The sequence below is a fragment of the Rhinoraja longicauda genome, chromosome 3, assembly GCF_053455715.1.
Source record: "Rhinoraja longicauda isolate Sanriku21f chromosome 3, sRhiLon1.1, whole genome shotgun sequence".
NCBI classification, from domain to species: domain Eukaryota; kingdom Metazoa; phylum Chordata; class Chondrichthyes; order Rajiformes; family Arhynchobatidae; genus Rhinoraja; species Rhinoraja longicauda.
In genome coordinates, this window is record NC_135955.1 from 60301623 (window position 1) to 60326605 (window position 24983).

Below are 24983 nucleotides of genomic sequence, written 5' to 3' on the forward strand. Positions count from 1 at the left end.
CAAATGCTGGCAGGTGAGACTAGTCTAGCTAGGACATGTTGGCCGGTGTGGGCAAGTTTCCAAACTGTATCACTCTATGACTCAACTTCCTTATGCGGAGTGATTTTAGACTCCAACCCAATGCTCCTTTAAGGTCTTCAGATAGTTGCTTTCTGTGTAACTTCAAATACCCAGATACCACAGTATCCATTGTTTGTTCTGCTCTTTCAACATTTCTCTACAGATTACATTAACATAAGGAAGTAACTGACCACTGTAGTCTCATGTACATCAGAGTAAAATGAGACATTTTAATGCACGTGTACAGAACTAAAATAAAATGTATTTCAGGGGGAACTGTGGAGTGAATGCCCTTGAACACACAATGTTTTGGTGAATTTGCTCTGCACCTTTTTTTCTCAGTTCAATAGATTAAATTTTGGCCCTGTGCACAGAACTGATCACCTGCTCTAGATGTGGCTTAACAATTATCTTGTATAACTGTCACCAATCTTCCCTTCCATTATATTACTGCTTTTTGTTTAAACCTGACATTGCATTTGCAGTGCAATTATATTTTTGCAGCTGACCAAGATATTTAACATATATCTCTCAATAGTCAATAGTCAATAGTCGTTTATTTGTTACATACACATAAATGTGTAGTAAAATGAAACATTACCCGCAGTCTGACCCATTTCCAGTGCTCCACCACTTGATGTATTCTGCACTGTTGATTTTTATCACAAAATCGAGGACAGTAAACATCCCTGCATTGAAAATAATTTCTAACAATATTGTTTCATCACTTCCACACTGGATACTTGGAATATACAGATCTTTGATTGCAGTTTCAAGCTCATGAATATTTGAAGTGGTAGTCCTGAAACATTTAGGGAAGTTTAATTCAGTGAGTGGAAGGATTTTTATAGATTGCTTCATTTGAAAGATCAATTAAGACTCCAGTAGCAGAGCTGAACTAGGATGCCAAGGCCAGGATGATTAGGACTATTGGTAGACAATCAAATCGTTCCATGGATGCTGAGAATCAAATAATTAAACGAACCTTCCGAATTCTGGACAGCAATCCCTTATTTCCACAATCTTTCACGATGGTTAAACCTTCAGTCCAAGCATCATCCTGTTAAATCTATGATGCATCACCTCAGAGGCCAATATATTTTCCAACAGTGTGATGCCCAGACCTGCACACAGTTCTCCTGTGGCTGTCTCATAAGGGATTTAATAACTATATCATAACTTCCTTCCTGTCAATATAAAGAGCAGCACTCCCTTAACCCTTTTAATTATTTTCCATCCCTGCCCAGGCAACTATACATAAATCCTTGAGCCTGTTTAAATTGATCATGTTTGTGCATTTTCAACATTTAACATACTCTGTCCTAATTTCTAAACTCCAAAGTGGATGATGTTGCCTAATGATAGCAAATGTTACCCCACTTTTTAAGAAAGGAGGGAGCGAGAAAACGGGTAATTATAGACCAGTTAGTCTGACATCAGTGGTGGGGAAGATGCTTGAGTCAATTATAAAAGACGAAATTGCTGAGCATTTGGATAGCAGTAACGGGATCATTCCGAGTCAGCATGGATTTACGAAGGGGAAATCATGCTTGACAAATCTACTGGAATTTTTTGAGGATGTAACTAGGAAAATTGACAGGGGAGAGTCAGTGGATGTGGTGTACCTCGACTTTCAGAAAGCCTTCGACAAGGTCCCATACAGGAGATTAGTGGGCAAAATTAGGGCACATGGTATTGGGGGTAGGGTATTGACATGGATAGAAAATTGGTTGACAGACAGAAAGCAAAGAGTGGGGATAAATGGGTCCCTATCGGAATGGGAGGCAGTGACCAGTGGGGTACCGCAAGGTTTGGTGCTGGGACCCCAGCTATTTACGATATACATTAATGACTTAGACGAAGGGATTAAAAGTACCATTAGCAAATTTGCAGATGATACTAAGCTGGGGGGTAGTGTGAATTGTGAGGAAGATGCAATAAGGCTGCAGGGTGACTTCGACAGGTTGTGTGAGTGGGCGGATACATGGCAGATGCAGTTTAATGTAGATAAGTGTGAGGTTATTCACTTTGGAAGTAAGAATAGAAAGGCTGATTATTATCTGAATGGTGTCAAGTTAGGAGGAGGGGGAGTTCAACGAGATCTGGGTGCCCTAGTGCATCAGTCAATGAAAGGAAGCATGCAGGTACAGCAGGCAGTGAAGAAAGCCAATGGAATGTTGGCCTTCGTAACAAGAGGAGTTGAGTATAGGAGCAAAGAGGTCCTTCTACAGTTGTACCGGGCCCTGGAGAGACCGCACCTGGAGTACTGTGTGCAGTTTTGGTCTCCAAATTTGAGGAAGGATATTCTTGCTATGGAGGGCGTGCAGCGTAGGTTCACTAGGTTGATTCCCGGAATGGCGGGACTGTCGTATGTTGAAAGGCTGGAGCGATTGGGCTTGTATACACTGGAATTTAGAAGGATGAGGGGGGATCTTATTGAAACATATAAGATAATTAGGGGATTGGACACATTAGAGGCAGGAAACATGTTCCCAATGTTGGGGGAGTCCAGAACAAGGGGCCACAGTTTAAGAATAAGGGGTAGGCCATTTAGAACGGAGATGAGGAAGAACTTTTTCAGTCAGAGAGTGGTGAAGGTGTGGAATTCTCTGCCTCAGAAGGCAGTGGAGGCCAGTTCGTTGGATGCTTTCAAGAGAGAGCTGGATAGAGCTCTTAAGGATAGCGGAGTGAGGGGGTATGGGGAAAAGGCAGGAACGGGGTACTGATGGAGAGTGATCAGCCATGATCGCATTGAATGGCGGTGCTGGCTCGAAGGGCTGAATGGCCTACTCCTGCACCTATTGTCTATTGTCTATTGAAATGGCTTGCTCGGTTTTACTCATCTATTTATCCAGTTATACTGAGAGTGTTGGAGGGTCAGTCACACCACTCAAAGCATAGCCTGTTCAGATCATCACATCCATGCCAACCTTTTCCCAATCCACACTAACCCCATTTGCCCACATTAAGACCATATATTTCTATGCCTAGCCTATCCAAATGCTTCTGAAATGGTAATTACATCCAATTGCATCACTTTCTCTGGTGACAAATTCCAGATATCAACCAGTACAAACAATACCTACTCCAAAGATCCCCTTTAAATCTTCTACCTCGCATCCTAAACCCATGCTCTCTTTTTTGAACACCTCTGATTAATTTAATACTATCATTCATTTGTGGGTGGCACAGTAGCGCAGTGGTAGAGTTGCTGCCTTACAGCGCCAGAGACCCGGGTTCAATCCTAACCATGGCAATTGGCTGCACAGAGTTTGTACGTTCTCCCCGTGACCTGTATAGGTTTTCTCCGGGATCTCCAATTTCCTCCCACACCAAAGATGTACAGGTTCGTAGGTTAATTGGCTTTGTATAATTCTAAATTATCCCGTGTGTAGGATAGTGTAAATGTGTGGGGATCGCTGGTCGGCGTGGACTCAGTGGGCTGAAGGGCCTGTTTCTGCACTCTCTAAATTAAACTAATTCATTCTTCTAAACATGCCACTAATTTGAGGTATAGCAAACATTGTCTCATCATCCAAGTTATCAAAAATATAACAAATAATTCTGACTCCATCGCAGATACTTTGTATCGCTAGTTGTTTGCTACCAATTTCAGTATTCATTCCTTACTTTTCTATGCTCCACTTTTCATCACTCACGGTTGATACCACGGTTTTTTGCCTTCCATTTCAGGAGCTTCAACCTTATTTAACAGTCTGATATAAAAAAACATTACCAAATCAGTCTGGGTCTACTCCTCCGCTATTTTAAATCACCTTTTGAATAAAATTGAAGTCGTCAAGGCCTTTGCAAATCCATGCCAGCTCTCACTGATGAAGTGCTCAATTACTCCGTTGTCAAAGATACTTCCCAACGGATCGCAGGCTAATCAATAAATTTCTTAAAATATAAAATATTTACAATGTTTCAAACTGAAAAGCAGTTACAAACAATGAAAACTTTCAGGGCAATTTCTCACAAACCTCTCCCGAAACATTGTAATGGAAACCATCTTGTACTGGGAAATGCCACTGTACTGTTGTTTTCCTCCTTCATATAATTTACTTACAACCATATTCACTACTAGACATCCCCAATTGAATATTACTGCTGGTTATGATGCACTCCGCTTCATCTATGCATTCAACTCTACCACTTCATCTCCGTATTCATGTAAACATTTATAGAATGCAACAGCTGCAAGATGCAATTTAGTATACTTGCGCAATTATCAGACTACTCTATGATAAACATCATGAGTGACGTTAATGACTAGGTGGATTCTCAAAAAAAATCCAAATATTAATTAAGTTGAAGCCTCCACTACTTCATATTTTTCCAGGTGCATTTCAGATACACAGAAAGCTTCCGTGCACCAGCACTCCACATTCAAATCATATAACCAAATCTTCAAGCATACAAAGAGAATGGTTACTTGAAGGCAATGAATACATGAAAATCTGGCTCATCGGCACAATGAGAAGCATAAACAGCACCAGAGGCACCAGAATGATCATTGCCCATTCATCCATCTGGTTCCTGGGCAGCTCTCTAAACACCACTCAAAATGCATCACTGAATGTATCACTGGGGCGAAACATGGTGCACCAGTAGAATTGTTGCTTCACAGTGCCAGAGAATTCGATGTCGATTATGGGAGCCGTCTGTATGGAGTTTGTATGTTCTTCCTGTAACCACCTGGGTTTTCTCCGGGTGCTCCAGTTTCCCCCCAAACCAAAGACATACAAGTTTGTAGGTTAATTGGCTTCGGTAAAATTGTAAATTGTCGCTAGGTGTAGGATAGTGCTCGTGTACGGGGTGATCGCGAGATGGTGTAGACGGTGGGCTGAAGGACTTTTTTTCCGCACTATATCTCTAACAGCTAAAGAATGGTGTTACTACACGGCACTCTCCACACCTTGGCGGGAAAAGGTTGGACAAACATATGGGGACGAGTCTTTTCAGAAAATGAGTAGGAAGGAGCTGATACAGCTGAGAAGTTGTCCACATTGCAGGGATGCATGCATCCAGTGTTGCAAAGTTTTAATTAACCTCAGGAATGAATTTCCACATTTCCGTGATGCATGATTTGGAGAGTGGCAGTGTTCCCATCCACCCACTGACCTCGTACTCCTTGGTGGCTGAGTTTGTGGATTTGGGAGACACTATGAAAATTGCTTGGGTGAGGAACTGCTGTGCATTTTTAAGAAGCATATTAAAAATCTGTCTGCTATACGAAAACCATCATTTGCTGTAGATCATATTAATCAATCTAAATTCAATGTATATAGCTACTCACTCAAGCCTACATAAAATGACTTGCATGCATAGCTCTGCCCCACTGCAAGTTTGAATCTTCCTTCCCTACACATCAGTGGTCAAACACCTGTGATTTTAGCAGAGCTTGAGACTGCTCCCACTATGACATCCAGCAGGTCAAAAACCTCTGGGCAATGGCTTTGAACCCACAAGCTTATGGCACAAAATATGCTATTGTGAACTCTGATGGCCAACTGAAATTCTCCATTACAACAAGATCAAGAGTGATATTTAATTAGTTCAGCAAAATAGCTTCATATCGTCCTAGACGATGTCCGCGACGCATCGAGTCGGTGCCAACCAACCACAACTACAACCAGTTTGTTGATGTGATCCACACAACAGCATGCAAGACCATTCCGCAGGGCTGCTGGCTTAACAACATTGTAGGTACGGATGCTGAAACTGCCGATTTACTACTTATGTAAGAAGAACTTTTCGATGAAGACCCATTCGCAGACAAAACAGCTGAGATCGGAAACAGCTCACAGATGCACTCAATGAGGCAAAATGCAGACAATGGCAGGAGCTAATAGAAACAGACCTACGACACAGCAGCAGGAAGGCATGGGCGACACGGAGACGTCTCGGTAATGACCCCATCCACAGTAAGCCACGTGGAAATGTGACTGCTAACCTGGTTGCCCACCAGTTGTTGCTAAACGGCAAGGGTAGTGGTAAGAAACCTCCACCCCCAAAGGTTGCTGATGGCAACAACCGAAACGATGGATGGTACACTCAACCTTTCACCATGGAAGAACTCAAAACCCTGAAAGTGATGAAACCTAACAAGGCAGCTGGCTTAGACAATATCAGAACTGAGATGCTGCAACATCTGAGTCCCAGAGCAAGAGAATGGCTGCTGGAGATGTTTCACATCTGCATAGCAACCAACTCCATTCCACGAGTCTGGCGGAAATCGAAGGTTGTTGCTTTACCGAAACCAGGCAAAATTGCCCATCTTCCCAGCAGCTACCGGCCGGCCTATATCCTTGCTGTGCCACCCATACAAACTGATGGAAAGAAGCACACTGAACAGCATCACGCTGGATGTAGACAAATGTCCTGATACCTGAACAGGCTGGGTTCCGCCACGGAAAGTCAACAACAGGACAACTGCTGAACCTTACTCAGCACATTGAAGATGGCTTCGAGTGGAAGCTGATCACAGGTGCAGCATTCGGAGACTTGTCCGTAGCATACAACACTATAAACCACCGCACCATGAATGCCAAACTGCAACAACCACTACAGGGCTCTCATCTTGTCCGGTTCATCATGACAATGATGGACAACCGCCGCTTCTTCATACGCCTGAACGGTCAGAACAGAACAGCTGTTGCAGACGTCAAAAGAATGGTCTACCACAGGGCAGTGTCCTTGCCCCAACGTTGTTCTATATATACACCAATGACCAACCCATCACCCCGAAAACTAGGTCGTTTCTCTATGCCGATGACTTATGCATTGCAACGCAATCCTCAGACTTCAGCCAGATTGAGACCGTACTAGAGGCTGCTCTGCAGAATATGACAACATACAACCAACAGAATTCCCTGCGTCCAAACCAAACAGCTTTCCACCTCCAGAACCGGGATGCAAAATGTCAACTGCAATCCTCAGACTTCAGCCTGATGGAATGATGTCCTATTGGAACACTGCAACGCCCCAAAATACCTAGGTGTGGTCCTCGATCGCATGTTATCATATCGCCAACATGTTGAGAAAACCAAGGCAAAGGTCAACACCCGGAACGATGTCATCGAAAAACTGGCAAACAGCTCATTTGGAAGTGACCCAACAACAATCCGCACTGCAGCCCTGGCGCTCTGTTTCTCAGCGGCAGGATACGCAAGCCCCGTCTGGAGACGCTGTAAACATGCACGCAAGGTGGACTCTGCATTGAACACTGCCTGCAGGAAAATCACAGGATGCCTGAAGCCGACAAAGGTTGAACATCTGTACGAGCTGGCTGGCATCGACGAACCATCTCGAAGACGTGATCGGGCAGCTGCAGTAGAACGCTTCAATACTGACACAGATCCCCGTCACCCCTTGCACAACCACCAACACGCCATGAAACGCTTGAAGAGTCGGAACAGCTTCACGGAACTAGAGCCAACCATGTCAGGTACCGAAACCAAACAACAGATGGCACCAGGACACCATCTGCCTTATACTACCTGGAAAGCCCTAAACTGCCTCCGCACTGGGTGGGACGTTGCGGACTCAACCTGAAGAAATGGGGCTTTTCGGACTCTGACAAATGCAACTGTGGAGAGGTATAGACAATGGCCCACCTACTGACACGGAAGAGAGGCATGCACTGCGGATGATCTCTGCAGAGGCACAGATGTGGCACTGGCTGTGGCAGAACATCGTCTGACACATGAGCGAAGGTAGTGAGGGTGGAGAGTTGTTAGGTGCGAATTGTGGTGACGAGTATGGTTGGGATCTGGTTGTGGATGCAAGGTCTTATTGACAAACTGGAGATGAATGCCCATGAGGTTCATAAGCTTAAAGTCTGGGAAATGTGGTAGGTGACCAAGAAAGAATTGGGAGAGCGCAGAATTAGTTACTGACAAAGAGCTAGGGTTGGATGAAGAGAAATCCTACACGCAGAGTCAAGGCCTACTTCAGGAGGCAGCACAAGCCACGCATGTACAAATATAACTTAGATTTAAATATTGGCCATAACACAGAACTGATCTCCTCTTTGCTTTGGTGGATCTGATGCATAGGAAACTCATAAGCAAAATCACAAACCTTTGTGTTCCACTGCTGATTTTTCAGCTGTTTTATTGTTCATTCAAAGTGAATCACAACGCAGAAAAATGTGGCACCACATGATCCAATTTTCAGACAAACACATCAATGTATTCACAATAGCCTGAAGGTCTGAGTATTAGACAAAACATTGTCAATAAAATTGTAAATTTATTATACCCAATTGAATATCTTGAGCCAATCATCAATCTCAACCCACCAGACAACCAGGGATTTTCTTTTCCCATGGGAAAGTTTTCTGGACAGTTTATCTTTGCAACTTTTCACACCACATTCCCACCAGAACTCAAGGATCCAGCTGAGAGTGGATATTCACTGCTTGGAGGAACCTTGGGTGCAAACTTGCATCCTAATCTTTAGTCTCATTCACTACTCCGTCTCTCATTGCACAATAATACAATGAACAGCTCATGGAGAAGGATTAAATTGTCAGCATTAGTTGAACAGTTTACAGAGCTACATGATCCAACTGCACGCCCTCACGTTTCAACACCAAACACAGCAGCAGGCAAGCTGTTGCAAAATTAAAATGCAAGAAAATTATCCAGAGCCACCTGCAATTACCAGTCATCTGGCTGTGAGACAGGCATGCTACTGACAAACTGCACCTACCTACCTTGAAAGGTAGAAGTATAACATAGCAAAGAAGAGCGGGAAGCCAGAGGATTGGGACTCTTTTAAAGAGCAACAGAGATACGGGGAGAAAAGATGATGTATGAAGGTAAGCTAGCCAATAATATAAAGGAGGATAGTAAAAGCTTCTTTAGGTATATGAATAGGAAAAAAAATAGTCAAGGCAAATTTGGGTCCCTTGAAGACAGAAGCAGGGGAATTTATTGTGGGGAACAAGGAAATGGCAGACGAGTTGAACCGGTACTTTGTTTGTATCTTCCTTAGTGAAGACAGATCCAATCTCCCAGATGTTCTAGTGGCCAGAGATCCTAGGGTGATGGAGGAACTGAAGGAAATTCACATTAGGCAGGAAATGGTGTTGGGTAGACTGATGGAACTGAAGCCTGATAAATCCCCAGGGCCTGATGGTCTGCATCCCAGGGTACTTAAGGAGGTGGCTCTAGAAATCATGGCACATTGGTGATCATTTTCCAATGTTCTATAGATTCAGGATCAGTTCCTGTGGATTGGAGGGTAGCTACTGTTATCCCACTTTTTAAGAAAGGAGGGAGAGAGAAAACAGGAAATTATAGACCAGTTAGTCTGTCATCAGTGGTGGGGAAGTTGCTAGAATCAATTATAAAAGACAAAATTGCAGAGCATTTGGATAGCAGTAACAGGATCGTTCCGAGTCAGCATGGATTTACGAAGGGGAAATCATGCTTGACTAATCTTCTGGAATTTTTTGAGGATGTAACTGGGAAAATGGACAGGGGAGAGCCGGTGGATGTGGTGTACCTTGACTTTCAGAAAGCCTTCGACAAGGTCCCACATAGGAGATTAGTGTGCAAAATCAGAGCACATGGTATTGGGGGTAGGGTACAGACATGGATAGAAAATTGGTTGGCAGACAGAAAGCAAAGAGTGGGGATAAATGGGTCCCTTTCAGAATGGCAGGCAGTGACTATTGGGGTACCGCAAGGCTCAGTGCTGGGGCCCCAGCTATTTACAATATACATTAATGACTTAGATGACGGGATTAAAAGTACCATTAGCAAATTTGCAGATGATACAAAGCTGGGTGGTAGTGTGAACTGTGAGGAAGATGCTATGACTTGGACAGGTTGTGTGAGTGGACGGATGCATGGCAGATGCAGTTTAATGTGGATAAGTGTGAGGTTATCCACTTTGGTGGCAAGAATAGGAAGCCAGATTATTATTTGAATGGTGTCAAGTTAGGAAAAGGGGACGTACAACGAGATCTGGGTGTCCAAGTGCATCAGTCACTGAAAGGAAGCATGCAGGTACAACAGGCAGTGAAGAAAGCCAATGGAATGTTGGCCTTTATAACAAGAGGAGTTGAGTATAGGAGCAAAGGGGTCCTTCTGCAGTTGTATAGGGCCCCAGTGAGAACTGGAGTACTGTGTGCAGTTTTGGTCTCCAAATTTGAGGAAGGATATTCTTGCTATTGAGGGCGTGCAGCGTAGGTTTACTAGGTTAATTCCCAGAATGGCTGGACTGTCATATGTTGAAAGACTGGAGCGACGAGGCTTGTATACACTGGAATTTAGACAGATGAGAGGGGATCTCATTGAAACATATAAGATTAAGGGGTTGGACACGTTAGAGGCAGGAAACATGTTCCCAATGTTGGGGGAGTCCAGAACCAGGGGCCACAGTTTAAGAATAAGGGGTAGGCCATTTAGAACAGAGATGAGGAAAAACTTTGTCAGAGAGTTGTAAATCTGTGGAATTCTCTGCCTCAGAAGGCAGTTTGGAGGCCAGCTCTCTGAATGCTTTCAAGAGAGAGCTAGATAGAGCTCTTAAAGACAGCGGAGTCAGGGGGTATGGGGAGAAGGCAGGAACGGGGTACTGATTGAGAATGATCAGCCATGATCACATTGAATGGTGGTGCTGGCTCGAAGGGCCGAATGGCCTACTCCTTTGTCTATTGTCTATTGAAAGAGATGGCAATGAATGATATTATAAATACTGAATTATGGTGCAGCGGTAGAGTTGCTGCCTTACTGCACCAGTGACATGGGTTAGATTCTGACAATGGGTGCTGTCTATATGAAGTTTTACGTTCGCCCTGTGACCACGTGGGTTTCCTTCGGGTTTTTCCGGTTTCTTTTCGCACTCCAAAGGCGTACAGGTTTGTAGGTTAATTGGCTTCGGTAAAATTGTACAATTGTCCCTAGTGTGTATGATAGTGCTAGTGTATGGGATGATCGCGGATCAGCGTAGAGTCGGTGGGCTGAAGGGCCTGTTTCCGTGCTGTATCTCCAAGTCTAAAGTTCCCATCTTTCAGCTATAAAACATCTCATTATTTAGTGTGCAAAGACCTCACCATAAGTGGAAAACTAAAGTGGGGAGTAAATGGGAGTTAAAACCAAGACACACATGATGTTGGAAGCCAAGCAAGCAGCCAAACAATTCCTCTGGGGTTCTGCAGTCTTACCTGTTGGATGCCATTCTCAAAGGCCCGTATGGCAAGGGATGCTGGTCCATCAACGGTCTTGCCATCATCATCGGGTCCCCAGCTGGCGCTGTAGATGTCAATGTGCTGGGGATTCAGGCTGAGTGACTTTGCTTCCACCATATCCGTCACATCCCCATCCAGCATGCGAACTCCTGAGGACATTTCAGCAGGTTAAAGATGGCATGAATACAACATGCACATGCAACTGTGTGTATATCTATAGTGCTTCATTGTCACTGAAAGGAGGAATGTTCTGTCAGGGTAGAGGTTGGGAAGGGCAGGAGGAAATGAACATTAAATAAAAGTGCAATTTTATACTGCAATATTTTAAAATCTGATGTATTTTAGGTTATATAAATAAGTCAGGATGCTGAATGGATTGAAGAGTATAAACTCAGAGTTGCACACAAACTTTGGATTGTTTTCTCTGGAGTGTTGGAGGCCGAGGGGAAGATCTGATGGAAGTTTCTAAAATAAGTTGCAATGACAGGCACATGCAACTGTGTGTATATCTATAGTGCCACAAGGACAGAAAGGTGGTGGGTACTAGGAATACGCTGCCAAAGATGGTGGTGGTAGGAGATACGATAGAGGTGTTTGAAGCTTTAATATATATATATATATGTACACAAACCTGCAGGGAACAGAGGGATCGGGATCAGATGCAGGCAAAAGGGGTTAGTTTAATTTGACATCATGTACAGCACAGACATCATGTACAGCACAGACATCATGTACAGCACAGACATCATGTACAGCACAGACATCATGTACAGCACAGACATCATGGGCCAGAGGGTCCTTGCCTATGCTGTACTGTTGAATATTTTACGTTTTCTGCTTTCTGGAGGGGGCTACCAGATGAAGACACATCTTGCTCTCCACCTGTCCTATGATGTGAACTAAATGGTAGGTTTTGAGACTTCTTACTGGTGAACCCGACTGATGGGATGGAGGGTTGGTGGAGCTGGAGTCAATGTTTTGAACTAGAGCTGGTGTACATGAAAACCTCAAGCAAGAAATGAGTCGACAATTCTGAGGGGGGGGGGTTAAACAGACTAGAGGGTGAACTGTTGTTTTCCCTCAAATGGGAAACTAGAACTAGAACAAGGGATTGACAAAATCTCCTGGAGACATTCATTGGGTCGAGCAGCATCTGTGAAGGGAAATGGACATTGACACTTGGTCTATTGACAAAATGGAGTCAGGTGTGATTCGTAGACTGGAAGGATGGAAATAGTGAGAGGTTGGGGGGGGGGGGGGGGTGATGGATGGAGGCAATAAAGGACTTCAGATTGAAATGGTGCTAGCAGTGGACCAGTGGTAGAGGACCCAGTGGGAGGAGTGTCAGGGTAATGGACAGATGAAGTGGGTTGGGAGGGGTGGAAACTGGGTGACAGGGGCCCTGAAGCAGCTTTTGTAAAAGGGTGTACGTGTACAGGAGAAATCCGTTTTGATCAGAAGGTGTGAAATAAAAACTGTCAAGCCGGTTCTCTGAAATTGGAGAATTCAATATCTATGCCATCAGGCTGTAGTCTACCCAGGTGGAATAACTGTCCGTCTAGTTTGATTTGTTCTCACCCTGGCAGTGGAGGATGCAGAGGACAGACAGGAGGGTGTGGGAATGGGATGGGGAATTAAAGTGACTGCCAACTGGGTTCCAGGTGGCCTCCGCAGACAGCATGCAGATGCTCAGTAAAATGATCATCTATTCCTAGTCTGGTCTCACCAAAGTAGAGGAGGTGGCCAGTTTCAGAGCACCAAATGCAATAGACAAGGTGGGAAGATGTGCAAGTGAATCACAGAAGGGACGATGGTGTAAAAAGCAGTCAAACCTCTTACAGTTGCAAGGGAAAATGCCTGGGGATGGGAGAGGGGTGGACAGAGGTAAGGGTGGGGAGGGCTCTGTCAAACAGGGAGTCAGAGAGGTCGCAGCAGAAAGCAGAAAGGAATGGGGAGGGGAAGATGCGACCCGTGATGGAATCCTGGAAATCTAAAACAAAATGATGTGCAAGAAGCAGAGGTTGGTAGGATCAAGGGAACGCTATCCCTGTTCTCTTGGGGGAGGAGGCAGACTGAGAGCAGATATTCAGGAAGTGGAGGAGCTGCAGGCGAGGGCTACATCAACCACACTGATGAGAAAGGCCTGCTCTCTGGAGTAGCAGAATTATGATAAACCCCTTTCTCCATTACTTCAGCCCATTCTTTCAACACTGAAGCCAATAAGGCTTTGTGTGAAATTATCCCATGGTATCATTACAAGGTCCAAAATGTTTATTGAAAAATTCAAATTTAACTCAAGATGTTTACCTCAATCCTGTCTATGTTCTATTTCAACGACACCAGCTAAATCATCCTGTGGTTGGTTGTTCAACTGCTAAACTATTAGAACACAATGACTTAGAGCTAGTCTGTGGAGTCTTTGGATTTGTGGGAAATCAATTTCCCTATAAATGAAACAAGAATCTAACGTTTATGAAGCCAATTCAATATTAAAAAGAATACACAATGCATTTATCTGCTTTCTCAATATAAAACAATCCAAATCTGTTGCAAAATGTCAAGCAATTTCTGAACAAAATTGTATTGCATTATATTGGTAATGTTCAAGAACAATAAAGAAGCTCCCACACATCTTTTAAAAACGTAGAGATGGCAGCCATTATTATTTGATCATTGTTTGAGTGACAGCCTCACCAAAGCCATGAAACAATTATGAAGAACTCCAAGTACTAGTAAAGCATTCAATGAGAATAAATGTTGGCACCCTGCACAAGCAATTCAGGAAAATATCCTCAGTCAGAGTACAAAATGACAAGTTCAATGTATGAATCATTTGTGCCCTGCAGGCTTAATTGTACATAATTCACTCATTGCCCTCCATATTTAAATGCCCTGTACACATCATTCTGTGTCAGGGAAAGATAGAAAGTCAGAAAGAGAGATCTGGCATTTTGTAAACATGTCTTTTGCAACCTCAGGAAATCAAAATACTTTGTAGTTAACAAGAACAAGTTTTCAAGAGAGTTTGATTAGCTCTTAGGGCAAAGGGAATCAAAGGATATGGGGAAAAAAACAGAGATTTTGGATTATCAGCCATGATCTTATTGAATGGCGGTGCTGAGTGGAAGGGCCAAATGGCCGACTCCTGCACCTATTTTCTATACTTCTATGTTTCTAACATTTGAAATGCTGCTGCGTCTGTAACATCGGAAATGTTAGCAATTCATTTGTACATAGCCGTGCGAAAACAAACGGTTCATCTAGAAATTTAACCATATCTACAGTATAGCGTTGGTGGCAGGTGGAGGTCATCTTAGGGGCCAGTACAAGTTGACAATTCTCAGACAATGACTGTCAACTTACCAGCAAGAAACAAGAAGTCTGCACAACTGCAGTACCAACAGGTTGTAGCGCACACACTGTTTGAGCCTGGGCTCTCAAACTGCAATCCACTCTATTCCATATTCAGGCAAGAGCATTGAGACTCTCCTCCACACCCTCTGAAGACTATTAGACTTGTTTCTGCCATGCAATGTCAATAGACAATAGGTGCAGGAGTAGGCCATTCGTCCCTTCGAGCCAGCACCACCATTCAATGTGATCATGGCTGATGATTCTCAATCAGTACCCCGTTCCTACCTTCTCCCCATACCCCCTGACTCCGCTATCCTTAAGAGCTCTATCTAGCTCTCCCTTGAAAGCATTCAGAGAGCTGGCCTCCAAACTGCCTTCCGAGGCAGAGAATTCCACAGATTTACAACTCTCTGACGGAAAGTTTTTCCTCATCTCTGTTCTAAATGGTCTACCCCTTATTCTTAAACTGCGGCCCCTGGTTCTGGACTCCCCCAACATTGGGAACGTTTCCTGCCTCTAACGTGTCCAACCCCTTAATCTTATATGTTTCAATGAGATCCCTTCTCATCTGTCTAAATTCCAGTGTATACAAGCCTAGTCGCTCCAGTCTTTCAACGTATGACAGTCCAGCCATTCCGGGAATTAACCTAGTAAACCTACGCTGCACGCCCTCAATAGCAAGAATATCCTTCCTCAAATTTGGAGACCAAAACTGCACACAATACTCCTAGTCTCCAAATTTGAGGAAGGATATTCTTGCTATTGAGGGCGTGCAGCGTCGGTTTACTAGGTTAAATTCCAGGAATGGCAGAACTGTCATATGTTGAAAGACTGGAGCAACTAGGCTTCTATACACTGAAATTTAGAAGGATGAGAGGGGATCTTATTGAAACATAAGATTATTAAGGGGTTGGACAGGTTAGAGGCAGGAAGCATGTTCCCAATGTTGGGGGAGTCCAGAACCAGGGGCCACAGTTTAAGAATAAGGGGTAGGCCATTTAGAACGGAGATGAGGAAAAACTATTTCTGTCAGAGTTGTAAATCTGTGGAATTCACTGCCTCAGAAGGTAGTGGAGGCCAATTCTCTGAATGCATTCAAGAGAGAGCTAGATAGAGCTCTTAAGGATAGTGGAGTCAGGGGGTATGGGGAGAAGGCAGGAACGGGGTACTGATTGAGAATGATCAGCCATGATCACATTGAATGGTGGTGCTGGCTTGAAGGGATGAATGGCCTACTGCTACACCTATTGTCTATCAGCCATTTCAAGCCTTTCTTTGCTCTAACTTATCATCCAACATGCTCCAGTTGATGGAGCAATTTATAACATATTGATGAACGGAAAGGCAAATTTAAAATCTTATTTTAGCGAACAACTTTTCTGAGGTAACCCATCTGAGAGGCATTTCCAATCTGATTTTGCATTCATTCGAAAGCCAATTCAGATTCTCCACAATCCATCCTAAAATAAGTGGGGTATTCATGCTTCTGCTTGGCTTATAGACTCATATATTCCACACTTACATCAATCCTATCTTTAAGATAAGAAATAGTCAGACTAGATAATAACTTTGAACTACAAACACAGCAAAATTGAGTTCGACATTAAAGACCAAGAGAAAATTTTGAATTTAAATAAAATGACAGTGCTTTGAATTTGGGAGTTTTCATTTTACAGCTTCCAGCACCAGATTATCATCTCATCTGCACAGTTGGAGCCGGAGTGGATTGTGCACCTGTAGATGAGCAACAGCAAAGACTTGTTTAATGAAAATGTGCCAAGAATGTCCTGGCAATAAATTTCACTGTTGGCTTCAGTGGATAACAGTTCCACGCCTGCCAACCTGGCATTCTGGCACAGGGCAGTGTTACAGATGCATTTGATTTTCAGTTTAAAAACAAATCTCCACAAGCCACAAATTTGAATGATAATTAGTTTCTGAAACAAAGCCCAAGCTCGCCAATCTCTTATCTTAAATAAATTCCAATCGTGTGATCTGAATAATATATGCAGAATTGAACCTTGGTCAATGCTGGAACTCTGTGAAATACTACTTGCAACAATATTCAGTTACAGGATCATTGAACAAGGTTGTTTATACCATAGCAAGGAACTCCCTACCCGAGCTGGTGAAAGGTCTTTGATTCAATTAATTCTGTTCCTCGTATTGTCCCCACCTGACATGTTTCCAGCATTTTTGGTTTGTATTTCCAATTTTCATTTGCAGTTTTCTAATTTTCAATTACGGACGAGATCACTCATGTGTTTGACCACATGATTCACTGACATGGCAACACAAGATACAGGATATTGCTTTCTCTCATACAAAAAGTATGCAAACACTTTTCATTGTTATACACTGTCATTACAGATTCATCTTGCTGACTAGCATTTTTTAAAACACATAAAACAAATATCTACTAAGTTCTGACAAATTGGTCATTGGAACCCACAACCTTTCAACTTAACTCGCTCTTATTTCATGATGGAGCGGCACAATGGTGCAGTAGTATAGTTGCTGCCTTACAGCGCCAGAGACCCGGATTCTACACTGACTACGAGTGCAGTCCATGGGAAAGTTTGTACGTTCTCCCTGTGATGACATGGGCTTTCCACTCTGGTTTCCTCTAACATTTCAAAGACATACTGGTTTGGAGGTTAATTATCTTCCATGAATTGTGAATTCTCCATAGTGTGGATGATAGTGCTGGTGTACATGGTGATCGCCGATCAGCATGGACTCGGTGGCCCGAAGGGCCCATTTCCACCTCTATTTCTAAAGTCTAAAGACTCTTAAACAGTAGATGACTATTGGTATCAAGAATAGATTCAGCAACATTTCAGAATCTACTGGCACCTCTCTTGATGTTTGATCATTTGATCAATATGGGCATTAGCAACATGATTTCGGAAAGGAAATCAATACCTTTACAATGCGGGTGACTTTACTGTGGTGACATTTCCAATTTTGCTCCATGTTCACTGGTCTCCTCCCTCTCATTCAGCCAAAATTGATTTGCTCTTCCTCAAAACACGAATTGCTACATGAAAAACATTCTGCTTCCACTGTCCTCTGAGGAAGAGAATTTCACTGCCTCAACAATTTCCTCTCGTCTGTCTTAAATGGGTGACTTTTTGTATTACACAGCTGTCTAGCTGGTGAGAGAATGGTTCAGTTGCCTTAGAACAGCTGGGAAGAAACTGTTCCTGAACCTGGAGGTACGAGTTTTCAAACTTCTGCACCTCTTTCCTGATGGGAGAGGAGACGAGGGTGTGACCAGGGTTAGACTAGTCCTTGATTATGCTGGTGGCTTTGCTAAGTCAGCATGAAGTGTATATAGATTTGAAAGGAGGTTGGTTTGTGCGATGGTCTGGCTGTGTCCACAACACTCTTCAATTTCTTGCAGTCTTTGATGGAGCCGTTCCTAAACCATGCTGTGATGCATCCCTGATGAGACGCTTTCTACGGTGCATCTATAGAAGTTGGTGAGGGATGTTGGGAAATGCCAAACCTCCTAAGCCTTCTAAGGAAGTAGGGGCTTTTTAATGGTATCTCAGTACATGTATTATAAACCAATAATACCATTTTGGTGATGATGAACATAAGTTCAAATTATCCGGTGGGGAAAAATTAGCTTTGTCGTTTTGAAGCAATGCTATTACCTGTTGAACATCCATGTACTCCAAATCTATTTGGTGCAGTTTTCACAGGAGAGATTGCGAGAACAGCATTGATGTACAGAGGGGACTTGGGTCCAAGTCCACAGCTCCCTGAAAGTGGCCACACAAGCAGATAGTGGTAGAGCAGGCATATGATATGCATGCTTTCATAAGTATAAGTATCATAAAGTCATTTCCAATCCTCTTCATGGATTGGCAAGCGTGACAATACATCTGCATTCTGGTGTTTCTTGCCTTCTCGATGGACTATCTTGTAACTGTAGGCAGACAGAATCATATGCCATCTTGCTACGCGACCAGAGGCCATTGGGCCGGCAGGCTTGTGGTCTCCAAAGAGTCCCATCAGAGGCTTGTGATCAGTCACAATGGTGAAAGACCTTGCAGTAACTGCTTGTGGAACTTCTTCAGTCCGAAGATTATGGATAAACCTTCCTTTTCATATTGTGCATAGTTCACTTTGTTAGACTTGAGTGTGCATGAAGCAAAAGCTATCGGGCGTTCTTGTCCATCTGATACAACATGGCTTATGGCTTATCACAGCACCTAAGCCATAGGGGCTTGCATCCGTTTGGAGCAGGATGGGTTTGGCTGGATCATAATGCATCAGCACACTGTCACTCTGAAGTAGACGCTTGGATCTCTGGAATGCCTGCTCTTGTTCCTTTCCCCATTTGAACTTGGAATCAGGCTTGCTGCTTCTCCTTCCACTCTTTGAATCTGCTGATCTGCACTCTGCCTTCAACATCTGAATCAATGGTGCAATCTCCTGTGACAGGTTGGGTATAAACTTCCTGTAATACCCCAGTAAGCCGAGGTATGCCTGGAGTTGGCTTTGCTTCCCGCACCGCATCAACTTTGTCTTGAAGAGGACGAAAACCATTCTTGTTCAGTCGATGTCCGAGATAGTCGACTGACTCTTGCATCAGTGCACACTTCTTCAGACGTAACCCATTGGTCTCTAGTCTTGACAGGACCGCTTCCAGGTTCCTGAGATGCTCTTCGTCAGTCTTTCCACTGATGATGATATCATCAAGGTATGGCTTGCACATGGGAATATCGGCTAGCAGACGCTCCATTGTTCTCTGGAACATGGCTGGTGTGCTGGATATCCCAAAGGGCAGTCTGGTATATTGGAAGAGACCTTTATGTGTGTTAGTTGTGGTGAACTTTCGAGCTTCAGGGTCTAACTCTATCTGATGATAGGCATGGGAGAGGTATAGTTTAGAGACTTTTCTCCTCCTTCTAGTTCCTGTAGTAGATCCTCCAAAGTTGGAAGGGGATACTGTTCAACTTTCAGCACCTTATTTGCTGTGAGCTTGTAGTTGCCGCAGACTCTCATTCTCCCATCTGGTTTCGGAACAGCTGTGATCGGGCATGCAGAATCTGCTGTCTTCACAGGCTTGATAATGCCATCCGGCAGCAAGTCATCCAATGCGGTATCAATCTGCTTTCTAGCAGCATATGAAACAGGAGCTGCCTTGTAAAACTTTGCTCCACTGTTTTTGTCTTGTGGATATACCTTGGCTTGGTATCCCTTCAGTACTCCATGGTTGCTGTTATCAAACAGTTTGGCGTGTTTGTTGAGTACCGTGTCCATGGCATCTTGCAAACTGTCCATACTACTCGGTGGACTTAATCTTGACTCTGGCGTGTTCTGGCTGGCTAGATTTGACAACAATCCAAGGTACTTCCTTAACCAGTCTCTTCCCATTAGGCTTGCACCTTTCTTTACTACCACTAGGGTCAGCGTTTCTGGCTTACTGTGAGGTTCGAGCTGTACCTGTACCGCTGCTTGTCCGTGGATGTCAACCTTCTCTCCAGTGTAGGATTTCAGCTTGATGCTACTGGGATCTATCTAGGGTCTTGACCGAGTTTGCTGAAGATTTCTTCTGGTACGATAGTCCATGGACTTCCAGTGTCAACTTCTAGTTGTACCTCCCTGCCGTTCACTATCAAAGTGGCTGTATACAGTTCAGAGTTCGTCAACTTGTTGATCGATTCATCGTCCAAGTGGCTCATTGTTTCCTCTGATGAATTCGAAGCTGCCTCCTCCAAGTGGTTTGCTTTTTTCTGAGATTGTCCTCTCCTCCGCTGGTCTGCTCTAACAGCCTCACACTGACTCTTAGTGTGGCCCATTCCCGAGCACCTGAAGCATCTACCCTCTCGAAATTTGCGCATCTCTGGCTCGTGGCTGCCAGCATTTCTTAGAGTAGTGATCCTTGTCTTTGGTTGTCCTTTGTTGACTCCTTGTCTTCTGCTGTTCAGACGCCTTCCTTTGAAGCTGATTCTAAAGGTTAATTTTAGTGTAACCAACAGTTTTCGCTGGATGTTCACATCTGCATACCCTACACCAATCTGTCTCTTAGCATATTCTCCAGTTCCTTGAAATTACACCCATCACTTAACTGTCGAAGCTTTGCTAGGAACTGACGGATTGTTTCATTTGCTTGTGTGCAGGTATAGAATCGATAACTTTGCACTATTTCTGTTGGTTAGGGCGAGAAATGAGCAATCAAAGCATCCTTACATTCCTGATACGTTTTACTTGCGGGCTTAGCTGGCTGCAGCAATGCTCGTCGGGTGTGGTAACCCTTGCTTCCTAAACCTGTAAGGAACAATGCTCTTTTCTTCTCTTCTGATGTGATATCGTTTGAAGTGAACCAAGCCTCTAAGACTTCAGTCCATTCCTCAAAAGTATAACCAGATTCTAACTGGGGCCCATTCCCAACGATTGGATTAGCCATGGTTATACTATTAATACTCGGTTTCACAACAACTCTATTTAAACTTTATCACCGTCGCTGGTCTGCTCTCGGATACTCGGATTCTCGTCGTCGGTGGCGGTTGCTGGTGACAAAATGGCGGCGGCTGGACTGGGGCCTTGGGCAGCACGACACCTACGTCTGGTGGCTTAGCTATTACCGGCAAGCGAACACGATTGATGTTCTGCTGGCTAAAGCTGCCTCTATGAGCTGCACTGCATGGCTACAGCACTGCTTGTACGGTAGGTTGCATCGAGGGGTTGACGTGCACTCGGCGATCGTGTGTTCCATGTTTTCCAATTACATACCGCGTCCTTAACTTCATGTTCGGTCGTGCGAAAACTTCAAAGTGACCGCAATCTGTTCCTGTTAGAGGAATCCCATCCTCGTCACCAAACTGTTATGTCTTTGTGCTGCAATCGGACTATGAATAAAACTCGGAACACACAAGTATTTAAACGTGCCTTGGTCAAGTTGTCGCCATCTTGAGTCTCTCTGCGCATGTGTACAATCGCGCAAGTCATTTCATATTAAATTGTTCTCATACACAACAATGTTGGTGTTGGGAAAGATCAGGCATAGAGGTTGAACAAGATTGCTTTACGATTTATCTAATTAAACTAGTTACAATTGTAAGAGGAATTTGATAGGGGATAACCACTCATGTGTAACACTTGGCCTTTCAGAACTAAAAAGAGGAAATGCTTTTTTATAAGTAATGAAAATATGGGGCACTTCCACCCCCATACCACATATGAAAAGGCTTTCGATGTTGAGTAGATTAAATTCTTCAAACGGAGCTCAATGACTGTGTGTAACGTTACATTACCAAGGACATGGTTCAAAGACAAGCAAGCAGAAAAAATAAGAGATCAGCAGGATTCCTTCTTTAATATTTCTTTCCTTTTCAGCCTCTCTTACCCGATTCTCCTTAAAACAATTTCTAAGGTTGTAAAAACTTGTCTCTTATTGGCCGAGCATTAATTCACTGTGATCACACTGCAAAAAAAAGATCTTACGGTCACGGCATCAATATTAAATTATTGATCTAATTGAATGGTGGAAATGTGTGATGGGATAGATCGTTATATGTGCTCCACGCACAGAATCAGACTCAAAATTCAGAATTATATACAATTGTATATAAATATACAATTTAGCAACAATTGTATACTAAACATACAATTTAGTATATCCTGTCAGAACTCATTGCCTTGGCACAGACCACCTAGACCAAGTTCAAAAGGGCACTTGCCAATAAAACTCTGCTTCCCCTAAAAAACTATTCGAGCTTCAACAGCCAGGCTGCAATATGTTTGCCGTGTCTGAAGATTACTTGCAAAGAGGCAAACAGAGCTCTTTCCCCTGTGGAGAACAGAGATTGCAGATGACAGGTGCTGAGAAGTGGGCTGCAGGAAGGGATTGGAAGAATCAAAAGTCAGTAATCACTGCTGCTGAACGGAGAAAGGACAAACTTGACTGGAGGAAAATGTTGTCTTCACATCAATGGATATGCCCAGCAGCCCCGTGCGAGACCACATGTCCCTGCACGTCATACACAAAGGGATGTTGCATAAAGATCTGATGAGAGCCATGGGTGTACAAAATGCTTCAATCATTAGAATGTTTGGTAGAATGTTATCATTAAGTGCAATAAAATATATAAGGCAGAGTTTGCTATTCAAAAACATACACCAGTAGAGAGCTAGGTATGAGGAAAGATGCTTCTGAATGCTGCCAGGTTGCAGAGTTTTGTTTTGAGGACAGATAGGGGAAGCAGGGGTTCCATTTAGGAATGAAGGGGCCAAATGCAGGCAAATGAACATAGGCCAATTGCAGGAAAGTGGGACCAGGTCAGATAGCCACCTTGGTTGGCCTTGAAAAGTTGACGTTTAATTTAGAGATAGTGTGGAAACAGGCCCTTCGGCCCACCGAGTCAAGTCAAGTCAAGTCAAGTCAATTTTATTTGTATAGCACATTTAAAAACAACCCACGTTGACCAAAGTGCTGCACATCTGATTAGGAAAAAAAAGAAACATACAGTGGCAGAGTCCTACACATTAGGGGCAATTTACAGAAGCTAATTAAACTACAAACCTGCACATCCATGGAATGTGGGAGGAAACCGGAGCAAACCCACGCAGTCACAGGGAGAATGTATGAAGTCCACACAGAGAGCAACCGTAGTTCGGATTGAACTCTGGTGCTGTGAGGCAGCAGCTCTATCACCGTGCCATACTAAAGGGTGAAGGGCACGTTTCTGTGCGGTATGACCTCCGTGACTCTACGAATAAGTTGAACTTTCCCGTCAGTCCATGGATATTGAATTTAAACAGTTGGACTCCAGTTACTTCAAACAGGGCAAGCTCATCATTTACAAGATAGAACTGTATCAACTGGAAAAGAAAACCCTTTTTCCTCTTCGTAGAGCTCTCTGGAATTGCCCTGGACAAATACCAAACGTGTTGTAAAGTGAAACATGTCACATCTGGGATCCTTTTTCATAAGTGAAGTTTCATCAACCCAATTCTGATGAAGGCTCCCAGACCTGAAACATTCACTGCTTTGCTATCCACAGATACTGCCTGACCTACTGAACGTTCCAAGCATTTTGTTCTTGTTTCAGATTAACAACACCTGCAGTTCATGATTTTCGCCCCATCCAACCCACCTTCCCTTTCGAATTTGTATAGTTTTAAAGACCTTCAGTGAAGTGAGCAGGATCAGAGGAGTTTGAATTTAGTTTATTGTCATGTGCACCGAGGTACAGTGAAAAGCCTTTGTTGCATGCTAACCAGTCAGCAGAAAGAAAACACATGATTACAATCAAGCCATCCGCAGTGTACAAATACATGACAAAGGGAGTAATGTATAGTGCAACACAAAGTCCAGTAAAGTCCGATCAAAGATAGTCCGAATGTCTACAATGAGGTAGATAGTAGCTCAGGACTGCTCTCTAGTTGTTGGTAGGATGGTTCAGTTGCCTGATAACAGCTGGGAACAAAACTATCCCTGAATCTGGAAGTGTGCATTTTCATACTTCTATACCTTTTGCCTGATGGGAAAGGGGAGACGAGGCAGTGGCCGGTGGGCTGGGCCAATTACACCAAAGGGAAATCACAACAAACCACAGTGCAAGTCACGTTTAATAAAAAGATTTTAGCTTGATTTTAAAGTTTAAGAAAATTTCAAACCTCCAATCTTTGCATTGAAAGCGACTCCTATTGTACAGTGCGAATTATTTGCAACAGCTGCCACCTCTCCTGCACACCGAGTTCCATGCCTGTGGGACACAAAGGGAGAAACATTTACACAAAGGAGCCAAAAAGCTAAATTCCAAAAATACCCCCAGGGTAACTATGGCAGTGCAAATAAGTGGTCGTTCCATGTGGTTAGCAGGCAAATGTTTTTATTTTATTTTAAGTTTTCTATCTTACAAATTGCTCTCAATACAAAGCCTTTGCAACTGGTCTAATCATAATCATCTTTATATGAAGGATTACCAATCATGAACAGTGTTAAAATAGATTTTATTTTACTCTTTATATTTTTGTATTTTCCAAATGGGAGGCAACTGTCAATAAAATCATTGTAAGAAACCAGCACCAGATAACATATTTAACCAATGCAGTTGCCATGACAATTGAGCCAAACTGTAATGTGGTTTGACATTTATACACTTTAACTTACCTACTGTATATACTTTTTTAAATCCCACTAAACCAGGTTGCATTAGAATTTCTAACAGAGGTCATAAAGTAGAGATCAGAAGGATGAACACCATCTCTGCTGTACCCAAGGGCACTGACATTGGTAAGAATACATTTATCTTCATCCTGAATAATACAACAGATATCAAAGAGGGGCCTTTCTTAACTCTTGAGGCTCAACTGTTCAATGGATAAATAAAAAAGACCCTTTGGA

At 43.4% G+C, this 24983-nt stretch overlaps 1 protein-coding gene across 4 annotated transcripts in view; it reads right to left on the reverse strand.

Annotated features, from left to right (window-relative positions):
• pcsk5b (proprotein convertase subtilisin/kexin type 5b) overlaps positions 1 to 24983 on the reverse strand; it is a 254563-nt gene that overhangs the window by 158119 nt on the left and 71461 nt on the right. For all 4 annotated transcript variants that reach the window (XM_078396247.1, XM_078396244.1, XM_078396243.1 and 1 more), the window contains exons 6-7: positions 24254 to 24342; positions 11240 to 11412 (exon numbers count right to left, since the gene is read on the reverse strand). In XM_078396247.1, coding sequence (XP_078252373.1) covers positions 11240 to 11412; positions 24254 to 24342 — 262 coding nt within the window. The remainder of the gene's footprint in view (positions 1 to 11239; positions 11413 to 24253; positions 24343 to 24983) is intronic.